Source organism: Macrobrachium nipponense, chromosome 4 (assembly GCF_015104395.2).
Source record: "Macrobrachium nipponense isolate FS-2020 chromosome 4, ASM1510439v2, whole genome shotgun sequence".
Classification (NCBI taxonomy): Eukaryota; Metazoa; Arthropoda; class Malacostraca; order Decapoda; family Palaemonidae; genus Macrobrachium; species Macrobrachium nipponense.
The window spans coordinates 93,052,955-93,075,340 of NC_061100.1; the positions used below are offsets into that span (position 1 = coordinate 93,052,955).

At 40.3% G+C, this 22,386-nt stretch overlaps 1 protein-coding gene across 10 annotated transcripts in view; it reads left to right on the forward strand.

Moving 5' to 3' along the window:
• Positions 1-22,386, forward strand: part of LOC135211019 (ATP-binding cassette sub-family C member 5-like) — an 818,851-nt gene that overhangs the window by 613,933 nt on the left and 182,532 nt on the right. For all 10 annotated transcript variants that reach the window (XM_064244042.1, XM_064244046.1, XM_064244047.1 and 7 more), the window contains 2 exons: positions 6,408-6,537; positions 11,561-11,714. In XM_064244042.1, coding sequence (XP_064100112.1) covers positions 6,408-6,537; positions 11,561-11,714 — 284 coding nt within the window. The remainder of the gene's footprint in view (positions 1-6,407; positions 6,538-11,560; positions 11,715-22,386) is intronic.

A 22,386-nucleotide genomic window follows, 5' to 3' on the forward strand; every position in this document is an offset into this window, starting at 1 on the left:
GATCTGAGGTCCCTACCCGCTCTCCCGCTCTCTCTGTACCCCCAAAGGTGAAGGGACAGAGAGAACCGAAGACTCTGGCCAAGACAACTTCGAGGAAGTCGTCTTCGTCTTCTTCGGCTAGGAAGTCGTCGACTTCCTACGCCGATGCGGTGAAAGCGAAGCCGAGCTCTTCTCACTCGAAGAGCTCCAGAAGCAAGGCTTCTAAGGAGAAGGCTCGCGCTCCCGCCGAGCCAGTGCCTTCTCCCGCCCCCACCGCTTCCACTCCGGCTACGCCGGTAGGAGGAGCAGGGCCTAGCACCTTTGATCCCTCTGCTTTCTCAGCAGTGGTGATGCAACAGGTGGGCGAGCTGGTTGGCTCGCAAGTCTCCGCCCTGGGGACGAGATTCGAGCAGATGTTCGCACAGTTGTCGAGCACTCTGTCTCAATCAGGCCAATCAATCCAAGACCTCTCTAACAGGGTTAGAGAAAATGAGGACCGAGTAGCTGGGCTATCTCAGGTTCCTCTTTCAGTCTCCCCAGCGCCAAGCACTGGGATTCTCCAACTCCCGCCATACGAATCTCTGCCAGCTTTCTCCATGGAGAACCCATGGAGAGTAGCTGCCTACGCTCCTTTCAAGGATGGGATGATCTCTATCCCGGAGTGTGGGACTCGAAGGATTGAGGACTTCGAGTTTTACCCTCCAGGTCTGACGCAGCCTTTCATTGGTTATGCTAGGCTGACCGTAACGGCTCTCACTAGGGAAGACAAGATCTCTAGAGAGTCGGTACTATACAGTAGAGATCATGCTCAGCGGGAATGGGTTCACTGCCTTGAGGACTGGGAGTGTACGAATACTAAACTCCAGGCCTACAAGAGTCCCTTCACTATTTTCGCGACGGAAGAGGATGTTTCTCTTCCGTTCGCCACGAAATTAGTGGAGAAGTCCCTTCAGGCAGTCCTCAAGGATGAGCCCATCCCACAGTTGAGGGAGGCGGAGTCTACTTCTCCGCTCTTCCCAGCTTTCGGAGAATTGTGGGAGAACTTGCCAGCTACATTCACGCTGGGTAAGCTCAAACCGGACTGCGCCATGGACCAGTTCGGCGAGAAGCTACCAAGACTGCCGGATTCCCTAATCCAGGCGGAGTTTGATGCGCGAACCAGGTTTGGCAGGTCCCTCAATTCCCTTATAATTACGGAAATGGCTGCCCTCTCTTATGCTACGGAACCGCTGTTCAAGATTTTGGCGAAATCTCAGTTCCAGACGGTACTAACGGACGCTTTTGACTTCTTCCAGGCTAGGAGGAACTGCCGAAAGCATGTTCTACAAGAATGTACTATTAGGCATGAGCCGAATAGACTCTTGGCCTCTAGCATGTGGGGAGCGGATCTCTTCCCAGAGTCCGCTGTCAACGAAGTACACCACGAAGCTGCTAGGCTCAACCAGAGCCTTAGAGCTAGGTGGGGTATTTCCTCGAAGAGGAAACAAGATTCCGTTCCCACTGCTGGTAAGAAACCGAAGAAGGCTGGTAAGAGGTTCCAGCCGTATCAGAAACACCAGCAACAGCAGCAATTTGTGCAGGCGGTCCCAGTTACCCAACAAGGACAACCTGCTAGTTCGAAGCAGAACCAGCCTATCCTCCTGTTGCCCCCTCAATCTCAGCCATCCACCTCCTACGCTATCTCGCCGGCCTTCAACCCTTCATATGAGGCTCAAGGCTACAAACAGCCGAGAGGTAGGGCGAGAGGTTACTTTCGTCAGCGTGGCGCAGGAAGGGCGACAAGGAGCAGGCAGTTCAGAGGAGGGCGTGGTGGCCAACCCGCCCATCAACAATGAGGCTCCCCAGGTAGGAGGGAGGCTGTTCCTCTTCCGCCACAGGTGGGGGTTCAGCAATTGGGCACAGAGCATAGTGTCCAAAGGATTGGGCTGGAGTTGGATCAAAGATCCTCCTCCAATCAAATCATTCCACCAGATACCGTCAGAGGAATTGACAGATTACGCGGAAGAACTCCTTCAGAAAGGAGCTATTGCGAGAGTCAAGCATCTAAAATTTCAAGGTCGCTTATTCAGCGTGCCAAAGAAAGGCTCAACAAAAAGAAGGGTAATCTTAGACTTGTCAAAGCTAAACTCTTTCATTCGTTGCGACAAGTTCAAAATGCTTACCCTCTCGCAAGTAAGGACCTTACTTCCGCGTGGAGCCGTCACATGCTCCATCGATCTTACAGACGCATACTATCATATCCCTATAGCCAGGCACTTCCGCCCATTCCTAGGATTCAGGCTAGGAAATCAAACATTCTCATTCAAAGTGATGCCCTTCGGTCTGAATGTAGCCCCCAGGGTATTCACAAAAATAGCAGAAGTGGTTGTACAACAATTGAGGGCTCAGGGAATCATGGTAGCAGCATACCTCGACGATTGGTTGATCTGGGCACCAACAGTCGAGGAATGTCTCAAAGCCACCAAAAAGGTAGTTCAATTTCTGGAACATCTGGGGTTCCAGATAAACAAAACGAAATCCAGACTTACTCCGGAATCTCGTTTTCAGTGGCTAGGAATCCAATGGGATTTGTCTTCCCACAATCTGTCAATTCCAGTGGCCAAACGGAAGGAAATAGCAAAATCTGTCAGGCAATTTCTAAAATGCAAACAAACGTCAAGGAGAAACCAGGAGAGAATCCTAGGATCCCTTCAGTTTGCTTCGGTAACAGATATCCTTCTGAAGGCAAGGCTGAAAGATATAAATCGAATTTGGCGGTCAAGAGCAAACTCCAAATATCGAGACAAGTTGTCAGTAATTCCACAGATCCTCCGCAATCAACTACGGCCTTGGTCAAAAGTAAAGAACTTAGCCAAGAAAGTACCCCTTCAATATCCCCTTCCAGTGTTAACCATTCACACGGATGCATCCCTGTCCGGGTGGGGGGGATACTCTCAATTCAAACAGGTTCAGGGGACTTGGTCAGTTCAATTTCGCCAGCTCCACATAAACGTGTTGGAAGCAATGGCAGTATTTCTTACTCTGAAGAGACTGCTTCCCCCGAAGAAGTCTCATCTAAGGCTAGTTTTGGACAGTGCAGTGGTAGTTCATTGCATCAACAGAGGAGGGTCCAAATCCAAGCATGTGAATCATGTCATGATAGCCATTTTTGCATTAGCAAACAAACACAAATGGCATCTGTCTGCCACTCACCTGGCAGGAGTAAGGAATGTGATAGCAGACGCCCGTTCCCGGTCAGTTCCTCTGGAATCAGAGTGGTCTCTAGACGACGGGTCATTCCAGTGGGTAAGCCTGAGAGTCCCAGGTCTCCAAGTGGATCTCTTCGCCTCACAAGCGAACCACAAGCTCCCTTGCTATGTGGCCCCCAACCTGGACCCTCTGGCTTATGCCACGGACGCCCTGTCATTGGACTGGAATCAGTGGAGGAGGATTTATGTTTTTCCTCCAGTGAATCTTCTCTTGAAAGTCCTAAGCAAACTAAGGTCTTTCAAAGGGATAGTAGCTCTGATTGCACGGGACTGCCCAAGAGCAACTGGTATCCTCTTCTTCTGGAATTGGGTCTCCGACCTCAACGGATCCCCAATCCCAAGCTATCACAATCAGTACAAATGAGGACTGTGTTCGCTTCCTCAGGAATTCTCCAGACCCTAACTTTATGGACTTCATGAAGTTTGCGGCTAATAAAGATGCTGATATTGATCCACAGAATATTCTCTTCCTAGAATCAGATAAGAGAGAGTCAACCATTAGACAATATGACTCAGCTGTTAAAAAATTAGCATCTTTCTTGAGAGAATCGAACACCACAACCATGACAGTTAATCTGGCTATATCCTTTTTCAGATCCTTGTTTGAAAAAGGTTTAGCAGCTAGTACTATTACCACTCATAAATCAGCTTTGAAGAAAATCTTTCAAGTAGGTTTTCAGATAGATCTGACTGAATCTTATTTCACATCTATCCCCAAAGCCTGTGCTAGACTTAGACCTTCTCAGAGGCCTACTACAGTTTCATGGTTCTTAAATGATGTCCTCAAACTAGCTTCAGATACTGACAACTCATCTTGTACATTCATAATGCTCCTGAGGAAGACATTATTCTTATTAAGCCTAGCCTCAGGAGCTAGAATTTCAGAACTGTCGGCTCTATCCAGGGATGCGGGTCATGTGGAATTCCTCCCATCAGGAGAAGTTCTACTTGCTCCGGATCGTAGCTTTTTAGCCAAAAATGAAGATCCTCTTGCAAGGTGGGCTCCTTGGAAGGTTATCCCACTTCCACAGGATCCTTCTCTCTGCCCAGTATCAACTCTTAGAGCCTTTCTATCTCGTACTTCTTCAAGATCCTCAGGTGCTCTCTTCATGAGAGAAAAAGGTGGTACTTTGTCAGTAAAAGGTATTAGACAACAAATCCTTTACTTCATTAAACAAGCCAACCCTGAGTCATTCCCAAAAGCACATGATATCAGGGGAGTAGCCACCTCAATTAATTATTTTCAACATATGAACTTTGAGGATCTTAGAAAGTATACTGGATGGAAATCCCCGACAGTCTTTAAACGGCATTATTTAAAGTCCTTGGAATCTTTAAAGTTTTCAGCAGTAGCAGCGGGAAACATTGTTTCCCCTGATACTGTATAGTAGTTGTAGTATAGATCCAGGTCTCCTTTCTACCTACATCATCCAACATGCCTCACCCTATCGCCAGGCTACTCGAATATCATAGCCTTAGCCGTTGAATCATATAGTGGATTGTCCCTTATTTTTTGCTAGGGACATCCACACTTGTACTGATAATGTACTTCAGTGTACCTACCCTTATTTTTATGCTAGGGTAGGACACAGTGTACCTACCCTTATTTTTATGCTAGGGTAGGACACAATGTGTTTGCATATGTTTTGCCATACTTGTATTAATGATGGACTTCAGTGTACCTACCCTTATTTTTATGCTAGGGTAGGACACAATGAGTTTGTATATTTTGTAAATATGTTAAGTAAATCCCTTTTTGTTTATATTACATGCATCACTGTAATTTACTGTAATTACCATTTAAGTACTTTAAGATTACTAACGTTCTATTGTTTTACTGTTTAGTATAAGTTAGTTTAAGTGCTTAGTTTGTATGCTGTAATTGATTTACTTATATTATATCCATCATTTTACACTGTTTTTCATTGTCCCTTTTTTTCCCATCTTGTCTGTTTCTCTGGTACTCTTTCATAGGCCGACACGAGCTGAGCCCAGAAAAGGGATTTTGACGAAGGAAAAATCTATTTCTGGGTGATTGGCTCGTGTCGCCCTATGAAACCCCCCCTTTATGGTTTGTTCCCCCCCTTGCAGGACAAGATGTTTTTAGATGTTTTTAGATTAAGGATGTCCGCTAGGGGCGCTGCTGTCCGTGGCGTCCTCTAGTAGTAGTAGTAGCAGCTGCATCGCCCGTTGGTATCAGCTCTCTCTTGGGGGGATTCTGATTGGAAGTTCTAATTGGTGATTGTCTCGTGGTAGTGTTCCACACTCGCCCCTATTATCATACCGACACTTCTTTTTAAGAGTGAGCGAGTCAGTTTTACTGACATTTCTTAATTTTGTTTTTCTCTGGTAATTTTAGGTTAATTTTACCTAGAAAGAATGATATTAAGGATCCTTTCATAGGGCGACACGAGCCAATCACCCAGAAATAGATTTTTCCTTCGTCAAAATCCCTTTTATAAGCAAATGAACATAACAGTGTCCACAATATACAGTGATAAAAGCTCAGAGTCAATTCCAAACTATTGATCTACTCAATGTCAATAGAGTTCAAGAAACTACAACACCTTACAGTTGTTTAACGTATTAGGGTCACAGATGCTGGAAACTAGCTCCAGAACTAGCTGATATCATCTTGGAAACCGAACAGAACTAAATGGAATGAAGCAGTGAATTTCATTTAAAACTTTTTTTAGAATATTTGCCATATAATTGGAGAAAGGTCAGACTGGGACTGTTTAAGATCTTTTGAATAAGTTTGGTTCCCAAAGAATTGGTAATTGAATTATAGAAATTTTATTGTTTATGTTTACGTTGAGATTTTTGAAATATGTTAACGATATGTATAGCATTATGTATGCTTATATTTTCTTGACTTTTTGCTGAAACTTATCATTTTTGTTCTTATGCTTAGCACTATGATGTTACAATAAATTAACAATACAAGATTTGTTATTGCTCTACATACATTGTATAGTTTACTGATAATGCATTTATTTCCAGTATGTTTCAAGTCATTATTCAACAATGGTTTTAAAAGATGATATATATATTATTTCTTCATTAGCATGTTTTATATTGAAATTGTAAGAATTCTTGTAATTGTGCTTTTGTTTTTGTAATTAATGAAGTACAGATTTTAATGGGAAAGGAAGTTGATTATTGCTGTTTCTTCTTCAGACTACATTACTAGCCTCCAGTAGGATGCACGACCAAGTTTTTGTTAAGGTTTTCCGCAGTCCAATGAGTTTCTTTGATACAACTCCAATAGGTCGAATTATCAACATATTTTCACGTGATATGGATGAAAGTAAGTACAAGTTCTGAATCATCTTCATCTTTCATTGAAAATGATTGTTGTTGTTTTGATCTGTGTTTTAAATAATCATGTGTTAGGAAAGAAAGCATCTTCGGGAAAATATATCCATTCAGTGTTAAATGTCAGATTTATTTATGCTATAACCAATAAACAGGAGAAACTTGAGTTTCCTCGCCGATTGTTATCCCTCCCAGAAACATCATTGCTACTGAATGATGTGTATGTAATGTTGCTAGCTTGCTAGCTTACTTTTTTGTATTCATATTTTTCCACTAGTACAGCTTTGCTATAAAATAGTGTACATAATTTAACACTTAAATTAGTCCTGATATTAGGACAACATATTGGCATTCCTTGTTATGCTTTTTGTTAAATATGGCAGTTTAGAGAAGCTGCTCATCTTTTACCTAGAATAGCTCAGAGGCGTCAGTTTTCATGATAAAATGTTTGGGCTTGTTTCATCAGTGGGGCAAGTTGTAAATGGTAGACTTACTCTAAGGCTATTCAGTCTTTAATCTTTGATTTTTAGGTACTCGACAAATTCTGTGACTTTGTGAATTACGTTATTTTTTGTCTACTCTTTATTTTAACAGTTACTGAGAATTACATGTGATAGTGCAAAGAGTAGTTCCCAAATTCACAGACAGCTTAAAATTCACAGAATGGAGCACAAAATAAACATGCTGAAGCAAAGTTCACACTCTTACAGAGAGTGGCAATGTGGGCATTAGTTTGGAGAAAAATGTAACCTCTAAATATTTGAAAATGAATATCCAAATGAATTGCATAAGCACCACCCATTAAAAACTACACAATAACAAGAGCCACAAAATGATGCATCACAAAATTCTACAGACACAGTTAGTTATGTATAACAGTTACAAAACTTAATAAGTGCAGAAATAACTATGAATCAGAAATGGAAGGAGTAGTCAAAGTAACCTATATAGAAGAGGATGTCATTTGCTGGCTCTCAACTATGCATTAAAAAATTAAGCAAATGTAATGCATTGTCATATATAAGTAGAGTCTAATCTACAAATCTACTCAGAGGGTTGTTTCTCCTACCATTTAACACTGATTACTGTATATATACCAGCAGTTCTCAAACTGGGGTCCGTGGTCCTCTAGTGGACCTCAAAGGTGTCTCGGGGACCACAAAGGGGTCATCAAATCCTATCGTTATATGATCCCCACACGTAGGCTATAATTAGGATTACTCTTACCATACAGTTTGGCATTTAATATAATGCTACTAAATGTTCTTTTTCTTGTGGAATATAGTCGAAATACAAAAAAGATTTATTCTTCACCACAATATGTTTCTCTCACCAGTTTTCTTGTGAAAGAATAAAATGGTGAAAGAAAGAACAAAAACCACAGATATTATTATTATTGTTACATATTGCACTATTCACCACTAAGCATTAGAGGTGGAAACTATGTTCTCGGTGAAGTGATTAAAGTAGTTATCTTCATTAAAGCAAATGCACTTAACTCGTTTGTTTTCTGCATTATGCAAAGAAACTGTTTCCAAATTTGAGACACATTGCATTCACACGTAGGGTGACTTTCCAAAGGGAAAGTATTGAAGAGAGTTTTCGTACTACATGAAGAAATGCAGCAATTTTTGGTAGATACTAAGTCAGATATCCACACAAAATTCTCTGATTCCATTTTCTTATATGCCTGTCAGTTTTGGTAGACATATTTGAATCCATGAATTCCATCAATTTGTCGCTGCAAGGAAACTAGATCACTGCTCCATTGCCATAAAAAAAAAAAACTACTTTCAAAACAAAGTTTGAACTCTAAGCTAAAGAAGAATAATTTTACCACATTTCCACAATTAAATACATATATTGATGAGAATGAGAATGTTGAAGATGATATCATTGAGTTAATGAAACATTATGTATCATTCTTAGTGAAGAACTCTCATTATTTTCCTAACCTACAAAATTTTAAAAAATGCAACAGTTTATCAACAACCCATTTGTACTCTCCATTAATGAGCTGCTTTTAGAGGATTATTCAATACAAGAACAATTTATTGAATTGATTAATGATGTAGGTGCAAAACATATTTTCTGTGAAATGTGATGAAGTGATTTTTGGACCGATATGGCACAATCCTATTCCAGTGTTGCAAAATGGCTCTAAAACTGCTGATTCCATTTGCAACCACATGTGAATCAGCATTTTCCACACTACTTGCCATCAAAACAAAATTCCGAAACAGAGTAGAGGCAACAAATGATATGAAAGTTGCACTGGCCAAAACAAAGCCAAATCTAGAAGAATTAGTTCAGGCATAGCAAATGAACCCATCCCATTGAACACAGGTTGACATTTTCTGATTACATATTTTTTTGGCTGAAAAAGTTTTTGTTCCATACTATAAGTTGCATTTTCTCATTACTTAATTGGTTGTCAAATAAAAAAGTTTTTGTTTCAGTAGTTTAAGGATTCCATTTTTTTAATATGTAATCCTGTTTCCAAAGAAAGTAGTTTTCTTTCAGCACCTTAATATTACCATATTCTGAATATATAATTGTTTGATAAAAATGGCTTGTAACCGTACAGTATTTTTGGAACGTCTATCGTAATTAATTTAAAAAAGGTCTGCCAAGCAATCTAAAACTTGTAAAGAGACCGCCACACAAAAAATCTCACTATAGTTTGAGAACCGCTGGTAAATACTCACATATCTTGTGTATTTTGAAGCTAATTTTAAAGGGGTCGCATCATAGACGAGATGTGAAATTAATGTATGTAATATTCACATATTAGCATCTTATTATAAAATACAAATATAATGAGTATGCATATTTTCTACAGATCTTTTAAAAAGATACCGTACTTTACTGTAGTACCCAATAATATTGTGCTTATTCTCATAGTACAGTTTGTATCGTAGAATACATATAAACATAGCAGTCAATGTTTTGGTTTGGAAATCAGCTGAGGATGATTATGAAGTAAGAGTATCTTGCCATATTTAACTTAATTCAGAGTGATTTTCTTGCTCCTAGTTAGTGTGAATGAATTTCTAGATGTGTTCTATTTATATGGGAAAAGGTTATTTTTTGTTATATGGAGTGTTTTTAAGTCAAGCTATAACTAGTGAACTAAATTTAGTTTTTTTGTTAATGGATGGCATTGGGGGTATGCCCTTTTGTGCAAAAAAATCAACAGATTCCATTTGCTATTTTCACACGATTTCATCATAATACGAGCTCTACATAATTATCTTTTATTGGTGTAAAAAAAACAACCTTAAAAGTGTTTTCTTTTATGCCCAGTAGTTTTGATTATAGTACTTTTCTCTCCAATTTTATTTATAGTCGAGCAAATTGAAGTTTACGGGAGTTTCATCCATGTTGCCAATGCACAATAATTTATAGTCATTAGCAGCCTGAACTTTATTTTCTTAGCTTCGTCTACAACTTGCAGCTTAAATTTAACAGTATATTTCCTTCCCAATCTTTTCTCCATAGCAAATACTAAGAGTATAACTTGGCCTCTCTATAAAGGAACTCACATTATATATGGGATACCTAAAATAATTTTGAAAGGGTGACAATTTGGGGGTCGCACGATATGTGAGATCGCATGTTACATGAGTATGTGCGTAACTGGAAATATTCACAATAGACTGATGAAGGACATATGAAGGCACTGCTTAAAGAACTTGATAAAGGCATTCCTTGGAGAGCAATAAAGTAGGCTCTGCAATAGCCTCATAAAATGTAATCGTGAGGCGGGCATCATTTGCATGACTGGGAATACACAGTAAAGACCTCACAATCTTGCTAATACAAGTTGGAGTGGTTAGGATTTTTTGGTCCACAGAAATAAATCAGTAGTCCTATATGATTAATGAGGTTGTGATGAAACAATCATTATTTGTTCAGTATTTAAAGGTTCTGCATATGGAGCAAGCAAGAGCCAAGCTGGAACACCATAGACTTTATGTCCCTTGGGTAATACAGTTCTTACCTTTATATAACGACCACTTTCATGTTTGAGAATATGTATGATTCAGTCAGAGCCTGGTCATTTTATAAAGGTTAACTGAAAAGACTTTGGTAGAGAAACAGATTTATACTCAACCCCCAGTTATTGTAGGGAATAGGGACCACAAACACTTGCGAATAGCTAAAATCCACGAATGCTTAACATCCCCCTCTAAAAAATTCTTTACTAACCGGCTATTTAAATGAAAAAAAAGGTCCCCCCCCCACTTCTAAAAGCTTTTATATAACTGCTTATTTTAATAGTTCAAAAACCAAATGTGTGTGCCTTAGACTATAATCATATACAGAATATACCTTAAACTATCATCTAAAACATTTTAATATTAAAACACTTCAATATCATTTCCAAGTCATCTTAAAACATTACCCTTAAAAATTTATGGCTTACAACTAAGTGTGACAATATTCAAGTGACTTCTCTTTTCAAGTATATCCATTTTCTATCTTACAATATTGGTGCAGTCCTGTTTTCTTTGTACAGTAATTGGGGAAACACTGGGAAGTTAAGTACGTACTGTATACAGTACCTTAATTTTAAATATGCATTAAAAAATCATTACATTTTTTTGATAGTTTGCTGTGTTTAATATTTGCTGTGTTTATATTTGAAAATTAATAAATAATTTTTTATTAAAAATGTGCTTAGGCACAAAAATAACATGAAAATACAGTAATTAGTGAATATTTCTCGACAAAAAATGTGCAGATTGCCAAATCTTTTGCAAATAATTCAGTGATAAGTTCCACAGAAAAATCTGCGGATAGGTGAAACTGCGAAATACTGAACCGCAAACAGGTGGGGGTCGACTGTATGTTAATAAAAGATTTCAATAAAAAAGGTATATGTATTTCTATATCCTAAAATAATTTAGAATATTGAAATTATGTTTTATATTTTTTATATATGCAATTTATCTTTTTCATTTTGCAGTTCAAGATTATTATAAAATTATTTTTGAATTTAATTTTTGCAGTTGATGTCCGGTTACCCATGACACTTGAAACTTTTGTCCAGAATATTTGGTTGATAATGAGTTCTTTGGTCTTCGTTTGTATGGTTTTCCCTCATTTCTTACCCATACTGGTAGTACTGGCAATAATGTTTGCATTCATCAGAAAAGTATTCAGGTAAGTTCTATGTTTATTTCATTTTTAATTGCGTTTATGTCTTATCTTCATGCTTTTCTGAGGGTTCCTGCTGGCTTTCACTTTTTGCTTCCATATATACTTTTCTGGGCTCAGCCTGTGTCGCTCCGTGAAATGATTCCTTAGCACTCATTTCTAGGGTATAAATATTGCTATTAATACCAGAGAAAAAAGTTAATATGGAAATGCCAGAGTAGTCTGGCTCGCTCACCTTATTTAAGGTGTCGGTATGGTATCTGGAGCGAGTGAAACCACTACCAGATGTTCCTTGCCATTTAGTCTCTTCCTCCTTCAATATCCCTCATCTACAGAGGAGCCAATTTAAGCCCCACTACTCGCTACCACTACGGCTAGCGCCTCGGATCACATTCCTTTTGATAGCACGATTCACGTTGCACGCGTTCTCTTTGCTTGTGATTGTGTTTCTGGAATATCCCGATTTTTCTTTCATCATGGAACGTCAAGCTGTTGCTGCATCCAAGTTAAGTACTGCTATTAATGGTTGACACTTTTTAGGATCTGCCTTTGGCATGATAAACCAAATTATTTAGGCTTTTATAGAACAGCGTCCCATGCGGCGCCGTTCCCGCGCCACTATGCTCGGCTCGCTACCTCATGTTGCTTTGTTTACGTGCTCCAATTGGTCTCCTATACCTATTGGGCTCGATGCATTGTTTAGCAGTACCATACTTGGATTATCAATGATGCATTTGATTGACGTTAATATTATTCTTAATACAGGCGGTCCCCGGTTTACGACGGTTCCGGCTTACGACGTTCCGAGGTTACGACGCTTTTTCTTAAATATTCAATGGAAAAATCCGTCCTGGGTTACGACGCTTGTTCCGAGGTTACGACGCTGACGCTTCCGACGCTCCGAGTTAACGACGCTTTTAAAAAACGCATACTATGATAAAAATCCTTTATAGTTTAGCACAGTATATTAATAAAAATAAGTTTCTGGTTAGATTACAACAAAAATTTTGAGGTTATGATGATTTTTGACACTTTTTATGTCGTATTTTTCTATGTTTTTTAGTGACGCCTCATATGCGGAACTAGTTTCCGAGCGAATGAATACATACTAGCTTGCGGTGCGCAAAGTTTACATATAACAGTCCAAAAGCGCAAATAATGAAAAAATCATTGCTTGTTTCCAGTAATAATAACAAAACGAAGTTTTTGGTTAGATTACAACGCAAATTCCAAGTATCCAAAGAGAGACATTATCCAGTAATTTGATCAGAGAGAGAGAGAGAGAGAGAGAGAGAGAGAGAGAGAGAGAGAGAGAGAGAGAGAGAGAGAGAGAGAGAGAGAGGCGTCTTCCGACGCTCCGAGTTAAGGACAGAGAAGTGTTCGTTTCATTAAACGGCCTCTGACTCATGCCAGTAAATGTTTTGTTGATACTAATAAGCCTATTTAAAGATACATTTACTTTAATTAGTCTATATGATACGTAAATAGTAATCAACTGTTCTTGTAGCCCTCAAGATTTGGTAAAATCAAAGTATCCAAAGAGAGACATTATCCAGTACACTGGAACCTTGACATACGAATTTAATTTGTTCCGTTACCATCGTCGTATATCAAAACAGTTGTGTCTCAAAGCATTTTTTCCCATTTAAAATAATATAATATGTATTAATCCGTTCTAGCGGTATGAAACCACACCTAAACACAGCTAAATTACATATAATATACACAATTTATACACAAATAAATGAGTAATAACACACAATGATAAAATAACATAGCAATGTGATAAATGATAATAAATGTTAATAAAATCAATTAAAAAAAAGAAAGGAATTTTACTTATCACAACGAAAGATGACGTGAGGCCAGCAGGGGGATGAGGTAGGGAAGGGTGGCAAGGAACGATTTGTTCTCTTTTTATTTATGTATGTACACTAATAACTACGTAATAAACACAAGTGAAATAACATTGCTAAACTAATTTTTATTTATTTTTTTAATCAGTTTGTAGTTTAGAAATAATGGTGATGCCTTTGGAAGGTTTTTATAGCTTCCTTCTGCTTGATGATCGTGGATATTGTAGAAGGATTTCGACCATACTCGTTTGCCAAATCAGCGATACAAACGCCACGTTCATGCTTTGCTATAATTTCATGTTTTGCTTCCATCGAAATCATTTTCTTGGGTTTTTTCTTATCACCTGCTTTGTCTTTAGCTTTGAGACCCATGGTTAATAATAAAATAGACAAAATAACACGAAAAATAGGCGCAAATACAACGAATGATGAGTATTGAACCCAATTATGATTACTTTTGTGACATTTAAAAAGTATCTTTAGCACAAAGAAAACTAATTGTAGATATCATGAACTTTGTAATAGAAACCTAATCTTTTAGGCATCTTTCACAACATGTTTGGTATACAGTGCATGTTAAAATCAGAGTAACAGATATATCTACTCTCATTTTGATTTCTAGAGGGATTTTAACAAGGTGTCACATTAATGGAAATAGTAAGGTACCATATATGAAGTAAGAGATTGGACAGAAGGGTAACTAACCGAAAACAATGATTTATCATCAATTGAACATCCCCTTACAAGTGTGTCTTAGGATCCAGTGCTTGGTCCTTTGCTCTTCATTGAACACATAAATAGCTAAGACTGAAGTTCTAAATGGTAAAACAAACAAGTTAGTCATTGTAACTAAACCTCTCATTCCCATGCCTCCACTTCTCGTTATCTGTCTCAGTCACCATTGGTCTGCAGTTTTTAACCATAACATTTGTAAAAGGCTTAATGAATACCCTTGCCCTACAAACTTTTCAGAACATTAAAACAAGACCTTAAGTAAATCTTTTTGAGATACACGAAATTGCAACTCACAAGGCAGCTTTTCAAGCCTGAAAAATATTTCCAAAACTAGGGGTAAACGTAGTACATGGCAGGGATAAAATGTAACGTTTTATCCCAAGCTGTAAACAAGTGGGACAGCACTCCTAAAAGTAATTGTACACCACTTGCCATGCCCACAGCAGGTTGCCACAGATATACCAATAAAATGAGATTCCAACAGATGATACACTTGCTGTAAACACTGACTGGAGTGCCATTTAACCCAGGCAGCCAGTCATGAACTATGGTTTAGCTAGCATCCTTATTGGTCTGTTCAATGTAATAGGGGATTTGAAGGGGGGCCAGCCAGTATCCTTATAGTATATGGGGGTATAGAGCAAAAAATGCAGTCATGAAAAAATTCATGGAGCTTCGTATGGCAATGGAGAATATGTATACGAAATATTTCATCAAAATTCCTCTTACTTTCGTAGTTACGGGGTAATTAGTAAATGTAACTCAATAAGCCAAAAACATTGATTCGTACAAGAAAATTAAATTTTCATACATTCAACTTACCTGTCAGATATATACATAGCTATCGACTCCGTCGTCCCCGACAGAAATTCGAATTTCGCGGCACACGCTACAGGTAGGTCAGGTGATCTACCGGCCTGCCGCTGGGTGGCAGGACTAGGAACCATTCCCGTTTTCTAATCAGATTCTCTCTGTCGCTGGGAATGTAAACATATGTTTACTTTCCCTCCTGATTTGATTTTCGTGTTTCATCGCCATCGATCTTCTGGGCGGACTTTTACAGGGAAGTACTGGATCGGTGGTTCGGCATACGCTTTTAATAACTTTTTAATAACTTTTAATGAATTAACTTCGAAGTTTTCGAAGAATAGAGGATGTGTAACTACCGAAGTTTTCGAAGAATAGAGGATGTGTAACTACCGAAGTTTTTGGTAGACAATTACATAGTTTGCAAGAAAGGGAAATATAAATATTTATTCATTGATAAAGTGTAATAAATGTTAGAATTTGGTTGAGGAAAATAAGGTAACTTCCTATTTGAGGAAGTCAGAGAAACATAGAACTAGATATGCTTTCTTTAGAAGCTTTAATAGCTCTCGTTCTGACGAGCAGTTAGAATATTAACAGTACTAGTAGTGTAGTTTCCTCATCTCCTTCTTACTTCACAGAAACTACAAATTCATTTGCAATTTGAAGATAAAGGAATGTAGCTCAAGATACAAGCTATTATAAGGTAAGAAGTGATTATAGTGTTCCCCATTGCAATAGAGGGTGCGTCTGATCGGCTCTTGTCTCGCTCCCAGGTCTAGACCTCTTCCAAGCTCACAGGCCCAGAGGAGAAGGAATGTCGAAAGCCTTACGGAGGTTACGGAGAATCCCCACCGATCAGGCGTCCCCTCGGCAGGTTCTGTAGGACGTCCCAGACTGCCAGGGATAGCCATTGGACATCCTAATTCAATGTGTTCCCCTTATTATTATCGTCTTGACGAATAAGGAGAAGAAACATTCTACGGCGTAGATTAAATGAAGATGCAAGATAATCTCGTCTGGCTATCGGAACCTCAGAAGAGACGGAGAAAGGAAGACATCATTCGATAACAGTTGCGGTAGAGGCATTGCCCTATCCGGGTTCGTCCCCCGTACAGCTGGACGGGGGGGGCTCTATCCCATGGGGGTTTGAAATAGTTATTTCAATAAATTCCTCATCGGTTAGTGTATATGAAAATATATCTATTCTGAGAATAACGAATTAGATATTAAAGAATATTTGTTGATCGAATGAATTATATGGATCTCGTTTAGTGATTAGTACACATATATATGAAACAAGGCGCAAAGCGCCTGAAACGAGGCGCAAAGCACCTGAAGAGCCTGAATAGAGGCGCAAAGCGCCTAAAGCACTATGAACCAGGATCTTCATCGGAAATGGAAGTCCTTCTCATTCAGAAGAAAGGGAGGGCTATGGACGAAAATGGAAGTATTGTCGAATTCTAAGCAAGAACAAGTGTACAAGAGATCGGAACCTTCCGCACAAGCGGAACCTTCCAGAAGGCGGAAGATTTCAGATTCGAATCGCCTTCCAGGTTCTTGGAATTTTCCAAGAAGGAATATTTTCCAAATGTGCAGAATATTTCACATAAGCGGAATTTGACAATAACTCGGAACCTTCCGCACAAGCGGAAGCTTCCAGACGTACAGAACTTTCCAGGCGAGGATCACCTTTCAGACGCTCGGAACTTTCCAAGCGGGAATCTTTTTCCGGATAAGCGGAACATTCCGAACGCGGAACTTTCCAGGCGCGCGGAACCTTCCGCACAAGAAAAACTTTCCAAGCGCGATACGTCTGCTAGGATCCAGGAGTATTCTGATCACGATACTCCTCCTAGGCGCCAGGAGTATTAGGAACGCGATACTCCTGCCAGGTGCCAGGGGTGTTCCGATCACGATACTCCTCCCAGGCGCCAGGAGTATTTGGCACGCGATACTCCTGCCAGGCACCAGGAGTATTCCGAGCACGATACTCCTCCCAGGTGCCAGGAGTATTCGGAACGTGATACTCCTACCAGGCGCCAGGAGTATTCCGATCACGATACTCCTAGGAAAGCGATACTTCTGCCAGGCGCCAGGAGTATTCCGAGCACGATACTCCTCCCAGGCGCCAGGAGTATTCGGAACGTGATACTCCTACCAGGCGCCAGGAGTATTCCGATCACGATACTCCTCCTAGGAAAGCGATACTTCTGCCAGGCGCCAGGAGTATTCCGAGCACGATACTTCTCCCAGGCGCCAGGAGTATTCGGAACGCGATACTCCTGCCAGGCGCCAGGATTATTCCGAGCACGAGGAGTATTCCGATCGCGATACTTCTGCTAGGAGCCAGGAGTATTCTAGGCAAGATACTCCTGCTTGGCGCCGGGCTCTTTCTCCTACAAGAAGAGCCTGACAACCGGCAGGAGTCCTTCAGGCGAGGGGTGAGAGACATTCGAGGCTTCTCCTGATAGGGACGGGAGTTGTCGCACAGGCGGCCGTCACCCTTGTCAGGATAGTCTTAATGCAATAGAGGCAAGAGCAAGTTCGGCTTTTTCCTGGCAGGGACCCAAGATGTAGCACAGGCTGCCATAGCCCTTGTCAGGTTAGAGTCGGTGCTGCTAAAAGCCCTTCACCTTTCGAAAGGAAGCGCTCTCCTCCGGTTGCTCAATCTTCTCCCAACTTGAGGAATGGAAGATAGAGCAGAATTGTGAGAATTAGTTCAGTATTAGTAAGAGGATATTAAAATCATCCTCCTTCTAAAAAATAATGCAACCAACCATTTACAGAAAGAGGGGCAATCGTTTGGAAGTTGAACAAGATTCGTACGAGCTCTCATTCATTGATTAGAGGCTCTTCCAGATAAGAAAGGCGTAAAATACAGACTTATCTCCAAGATAATAAAAGCTGGAGAGATTCTCTTCGATCCTCGGTTGTCATTTGCGATCTCTTTCGACTAATACTCATTCGGGTTTATTGACGAAAAGAACGAAGAAAGTAAGATTTCCATTCTTTCTCTGCATGTCGGAAAGGAAAGAATGTCGTAGAAGACTTAGTGTATACGACTACTGAATGACAAGTCATATATGCATACCATAGTTGCCTTTCTAGTTCGCTACGGAATTATCTATATCCTTACAGGATTTTCCTAGTAAGGACTTCGCTTAAAAGGTTTGTTTCGACAATACCTACTCAGCTTCGGTATTTAACAAAGGTTGTTTGGCTTAAATTTGCATTATTGAGAGCTTTCTTAGGCTCCAGAATAATTTTATTATATCCCTTCATTGAAGGGAGTAACTGGCAACTCAGAATGAATGCAGCCAGGCAGTGAACGAGACGGCTGTAATTGTAACGCCAATTCAGTACCATCCGGTTCTCGGTCGTGAGCTGTTGGTTACATCTCTCTCTCCTAAGGGATCGAATGGTTCACCGTATATTCCCCCTACAATCAGGGACTTAACCATGAATTGAGGGGATTTTTAGGCAAACATGAATAACATAGTATTCGTTTTGCTAAGGATCTCTCTCTGCCTCGGCGAGGAAAGAATGTAGTAGAAAATTCACCTTAAGATAACGGTTACGGTTAAGCCTTATGCACACACCGTGGTTAATTACAGAATTCCTACTATCCTTACAAGAGTTTCCTAGATGAATGCTGTTTACCACAATGTGACGGTATTATAAAGGATTTTAATTCGGCAGAGCACGATTTAACTTATTTGGAAACAGACACGGAACGTAACGATCCTTACCAGGTTCGATGCAGGATTTTGGATGTCCGTGAGAACCTTCTTGATCGACGATAATAACTGTTAACGTATGTTTAACATTTATTGGAAAGAGTTGTGAGAACCTGCGGAAAGTATTCATAGATCTCTTCGCAAGGTAGAAGACGAATGAGCTTCTTATAGTTTGCTTCCTTTTCCTCGAAACAAGAGAGGTAGCAAGATACGCCATCTTTAATTTAAATAGGGGAATAAACTTTAGTCTTTTTTCCCCTAATTATATATATTCTTAACAGATATTAAGATAAATGGGCGTCAAAGGAAGAAGATGAATGTATCATTTTGGCAATAAAAAGGTTGGATTCACAGAGGTCACGTTCTTCTCTCAGCATGTGTCGGAAGGTTTTTCTAAGAGAATAGAGATTTTATCGGAATCTATTATAAATATTGGACCTGAAAAATCTATCCACTCTGAGTCTGTCTGCGTGCAGACTGACCAGAAGTAAATATGAATGAGAGGATTTTTCAAGGGAAGCTTGATAATTCCTTCAAATATGTTAAAGACATAGAGTTGCTGCAGATCGTGCTAGATGGAAAGGGGAAACTGTCCTCTTCCGATACCTCTGTGAACCACGTAATGGTTTTCTCCCCTTTCATGGGGAAGAATCACCTTGGTATTTTATGCTATCAATGAACACAGTAAAAAGATATACTCTGTCTCGACAAAGAATATTAGAGATAGTAGAGAATTAAGATCTTCGGGATCTTATACAATACCTCTATACGATAAGAGTAGGAGATCTTATACTTAGAATGGGATCCTAATTTGGGCCTCAGATTTCGTGTTCCGTCAAGATGGAACTGCTTCTCATCAAATGTTTCTCTTGGTCCTAAACGATCAAAAGGGCAAGTGAAATTTTGGGCTTTAGAATCTGGAATCAAATTCTATGAAGACTCGGCAATGGGTTCTGGCCAGCATAGTATGTTTGGCAAAAGAACTAAAGCCTTTTATTCCTGGATCAACGCTTTCAGATAGAGTTTTCGTTGTCCGGGTAATGTATTGACGTTGTCATCTACAGAAGAAGACAAGGTTTAAACGTTTACTGACAGAGTCTTGGGAACGCGATGAGGGCTCAAACTACTTCCCAAAAGGTTCAGAGAGATACATTAAAGAGCTAGAAATCAGGAGTCCTACCAATTTCAGCTCAGAATCTCTTTAAACTTCCAGGCTCCTTCCCTTCCTTCGGGCAAGGATAGGGAAGCTTCTGCAACGAGAAAACTCATCAACATGTAGGAGGAGAACTCGTTAGCAACGGAAGTATTCAATAAGGATCCTCCTCGGAGGAAGACTTGTCTCTCGGACTTTTAGATTTCCTATTGTCTACTGGACGTAGCTGACTAAAATCACCTCCCCTTGCCGGAAAGGCCAAAAGCTCAAAGTGAAAGAATTTCTTGCACCCTTCTCCAGTCTCCTGATAAACGATGGTGGATCTTCAGGAATTTTGGACAATGTAGCGCCAGTCAGGCGCCAAATGCCAAAACAGGCGTGAAGACGCCAGAGAAAGACAGTCAATATGAACACTGTCATTGTCTGATGAGGAGAAGAGCGGGCCTCCAACCTGGCGCAGTGCGCTAGAGGCGAACAAATCGGGAAAAAGTGTCCGATGTGGACATCGCCAGTTTTCCTCGAGACTCTTAACAAGCTCGAAGCTCCAGCAAGTGGGGAGAAGTCAGCCACGCGCCAGGCGCGAGGCTCCAAAAAGGCGCAAGGTACGAGGCACCAGCCAGGCGCGAGGCGCCAGGTGCCAGGCAAACAGGATGCGCCAGACAGGCGCAAGGCGCCGGCCAGGGCGAGGCGCCAAGCAGGCGCGAAGCGCCAAGCAGGCGCGAGGCGCCAAGCAGGCGCGAGGCGCCAGCCAGGCGCAAGCCAGGCGCTAGGCTTCATCCAGATGAGATCCAGTTCAAAGAAAGTCCTAGTCTTCTTTGAAACAATGGTGATCTCTAAAGCACTTCATAAGTGACTTGATGATACCTTCAAACAGCTGAGAATTTAAAAGCTCATGAAGTGCGAGCTTTTGCAAATTCTTGTTCTTTTCGTAACAATATGTCAGGAAGACATATTAGCTTTAACATATGAGAGATGCAACGATGTGTTGACTGCTCATTACACGAAGGACGTCAAGTTAACCTACGAGAGATCCTTCTCTCTTGGTTTATACGTGTCAGCGGATACGTTGCTGGGATAAGGAGCCGACACTGATCCTTTAATAATGAGTTGAATTTATTTTAACTTAGTGAATTTTTTTTGAGGTTTGAAAGGAGTTTGGGGGATAACTTTTTCAGTTCTAGCGCGAACCCTCATGTTAGGAACAGGTGATCGGGATCGGTGTTGTGCTCCTTAGTTATGCCAATAGGCATAGGCATATTGTCATATAAGCGGATTAGCACCCATTGACAAATGCCAATTAGGCTTGACCGAGTAAGTGGATAAGACCCCATCTGTAGACCCACAAGAACTCTTGGCCACAGATCACTATCTTGCTAAGGCTCTTGAGATGAAGCAGACTCCTATGCAATAGCTAGGAAGTCGACCCTTCGTCTAGAAACACAGAGGAACCAAGGTCTATAAATACCTACAACATATGTTGTTTACCTGTCTAGTCAGGAGTTAGCTGTCTCTTGCCCTCCACCAAAGGGTGTCAATCAGCTATGTATATATCTGACAGGTAAGTTGAATGTATGAAAATGATATTGTTATGATACAATAAAGTTTCATACATACTTACCTGGCAGATATATACATAGCTATCGACTCCGTCGTCCCTGACAGAAATTCGAATTTCGCGGCACACGCTACAGGTAGGTCAGGTGATCTACCGGCCTGCCGCTGGGTGGCAGGACTAGGAACCATTCCCGTTTTCTAATCAGATTCTCTCTTCCACCTGTCTCCTGCGGGGAGGCTGGGTGGGTCTTCAATCGTATATATCTGCCAGGTAAGTATGTATGAAACTTTATTGTATCATAACAATATCATATTTCTTCTGTTAATTAATTGTCAAAGAAATTGTGAGCAGTGGCATCTTTAGAGATTCCATGAGTTGCAGAAGGGAAGGGAAGCAGCTTTCCACCTTTCAGTGCAAGCACAAATCTCATGTAGTGTACACGTTCGAGTTTCACCTCTGATGTTCGCTCGCTTTTACTTATGTTTATCTTTGTTTCGGCAAGAATTTTATCATACCAGTGAGGAAAAGACCAGCAAAACATCTCGCTAACAAACAGACGAAGAAAATTCGCTCTGATATGATTACGAAAGAGGGGTGCATAGTAAGTAATGCCCCCATCTTGCCTGACACACATGTCGCAAAGTGCCGCAGGCTACGGTCTTTGAGCAAAGGGATCTTCATTTATGATAAATAACATAGTTTTTGATTATTAATACCCAAAATGGAATATGAAATTCATAATAATCATGATTTATTAAAATTATCTTTGTAAAAAGAGAGTACACATCTGAGTTTCACCTCTAACATTCTCTTGCTTTTACGTTTGTTTATC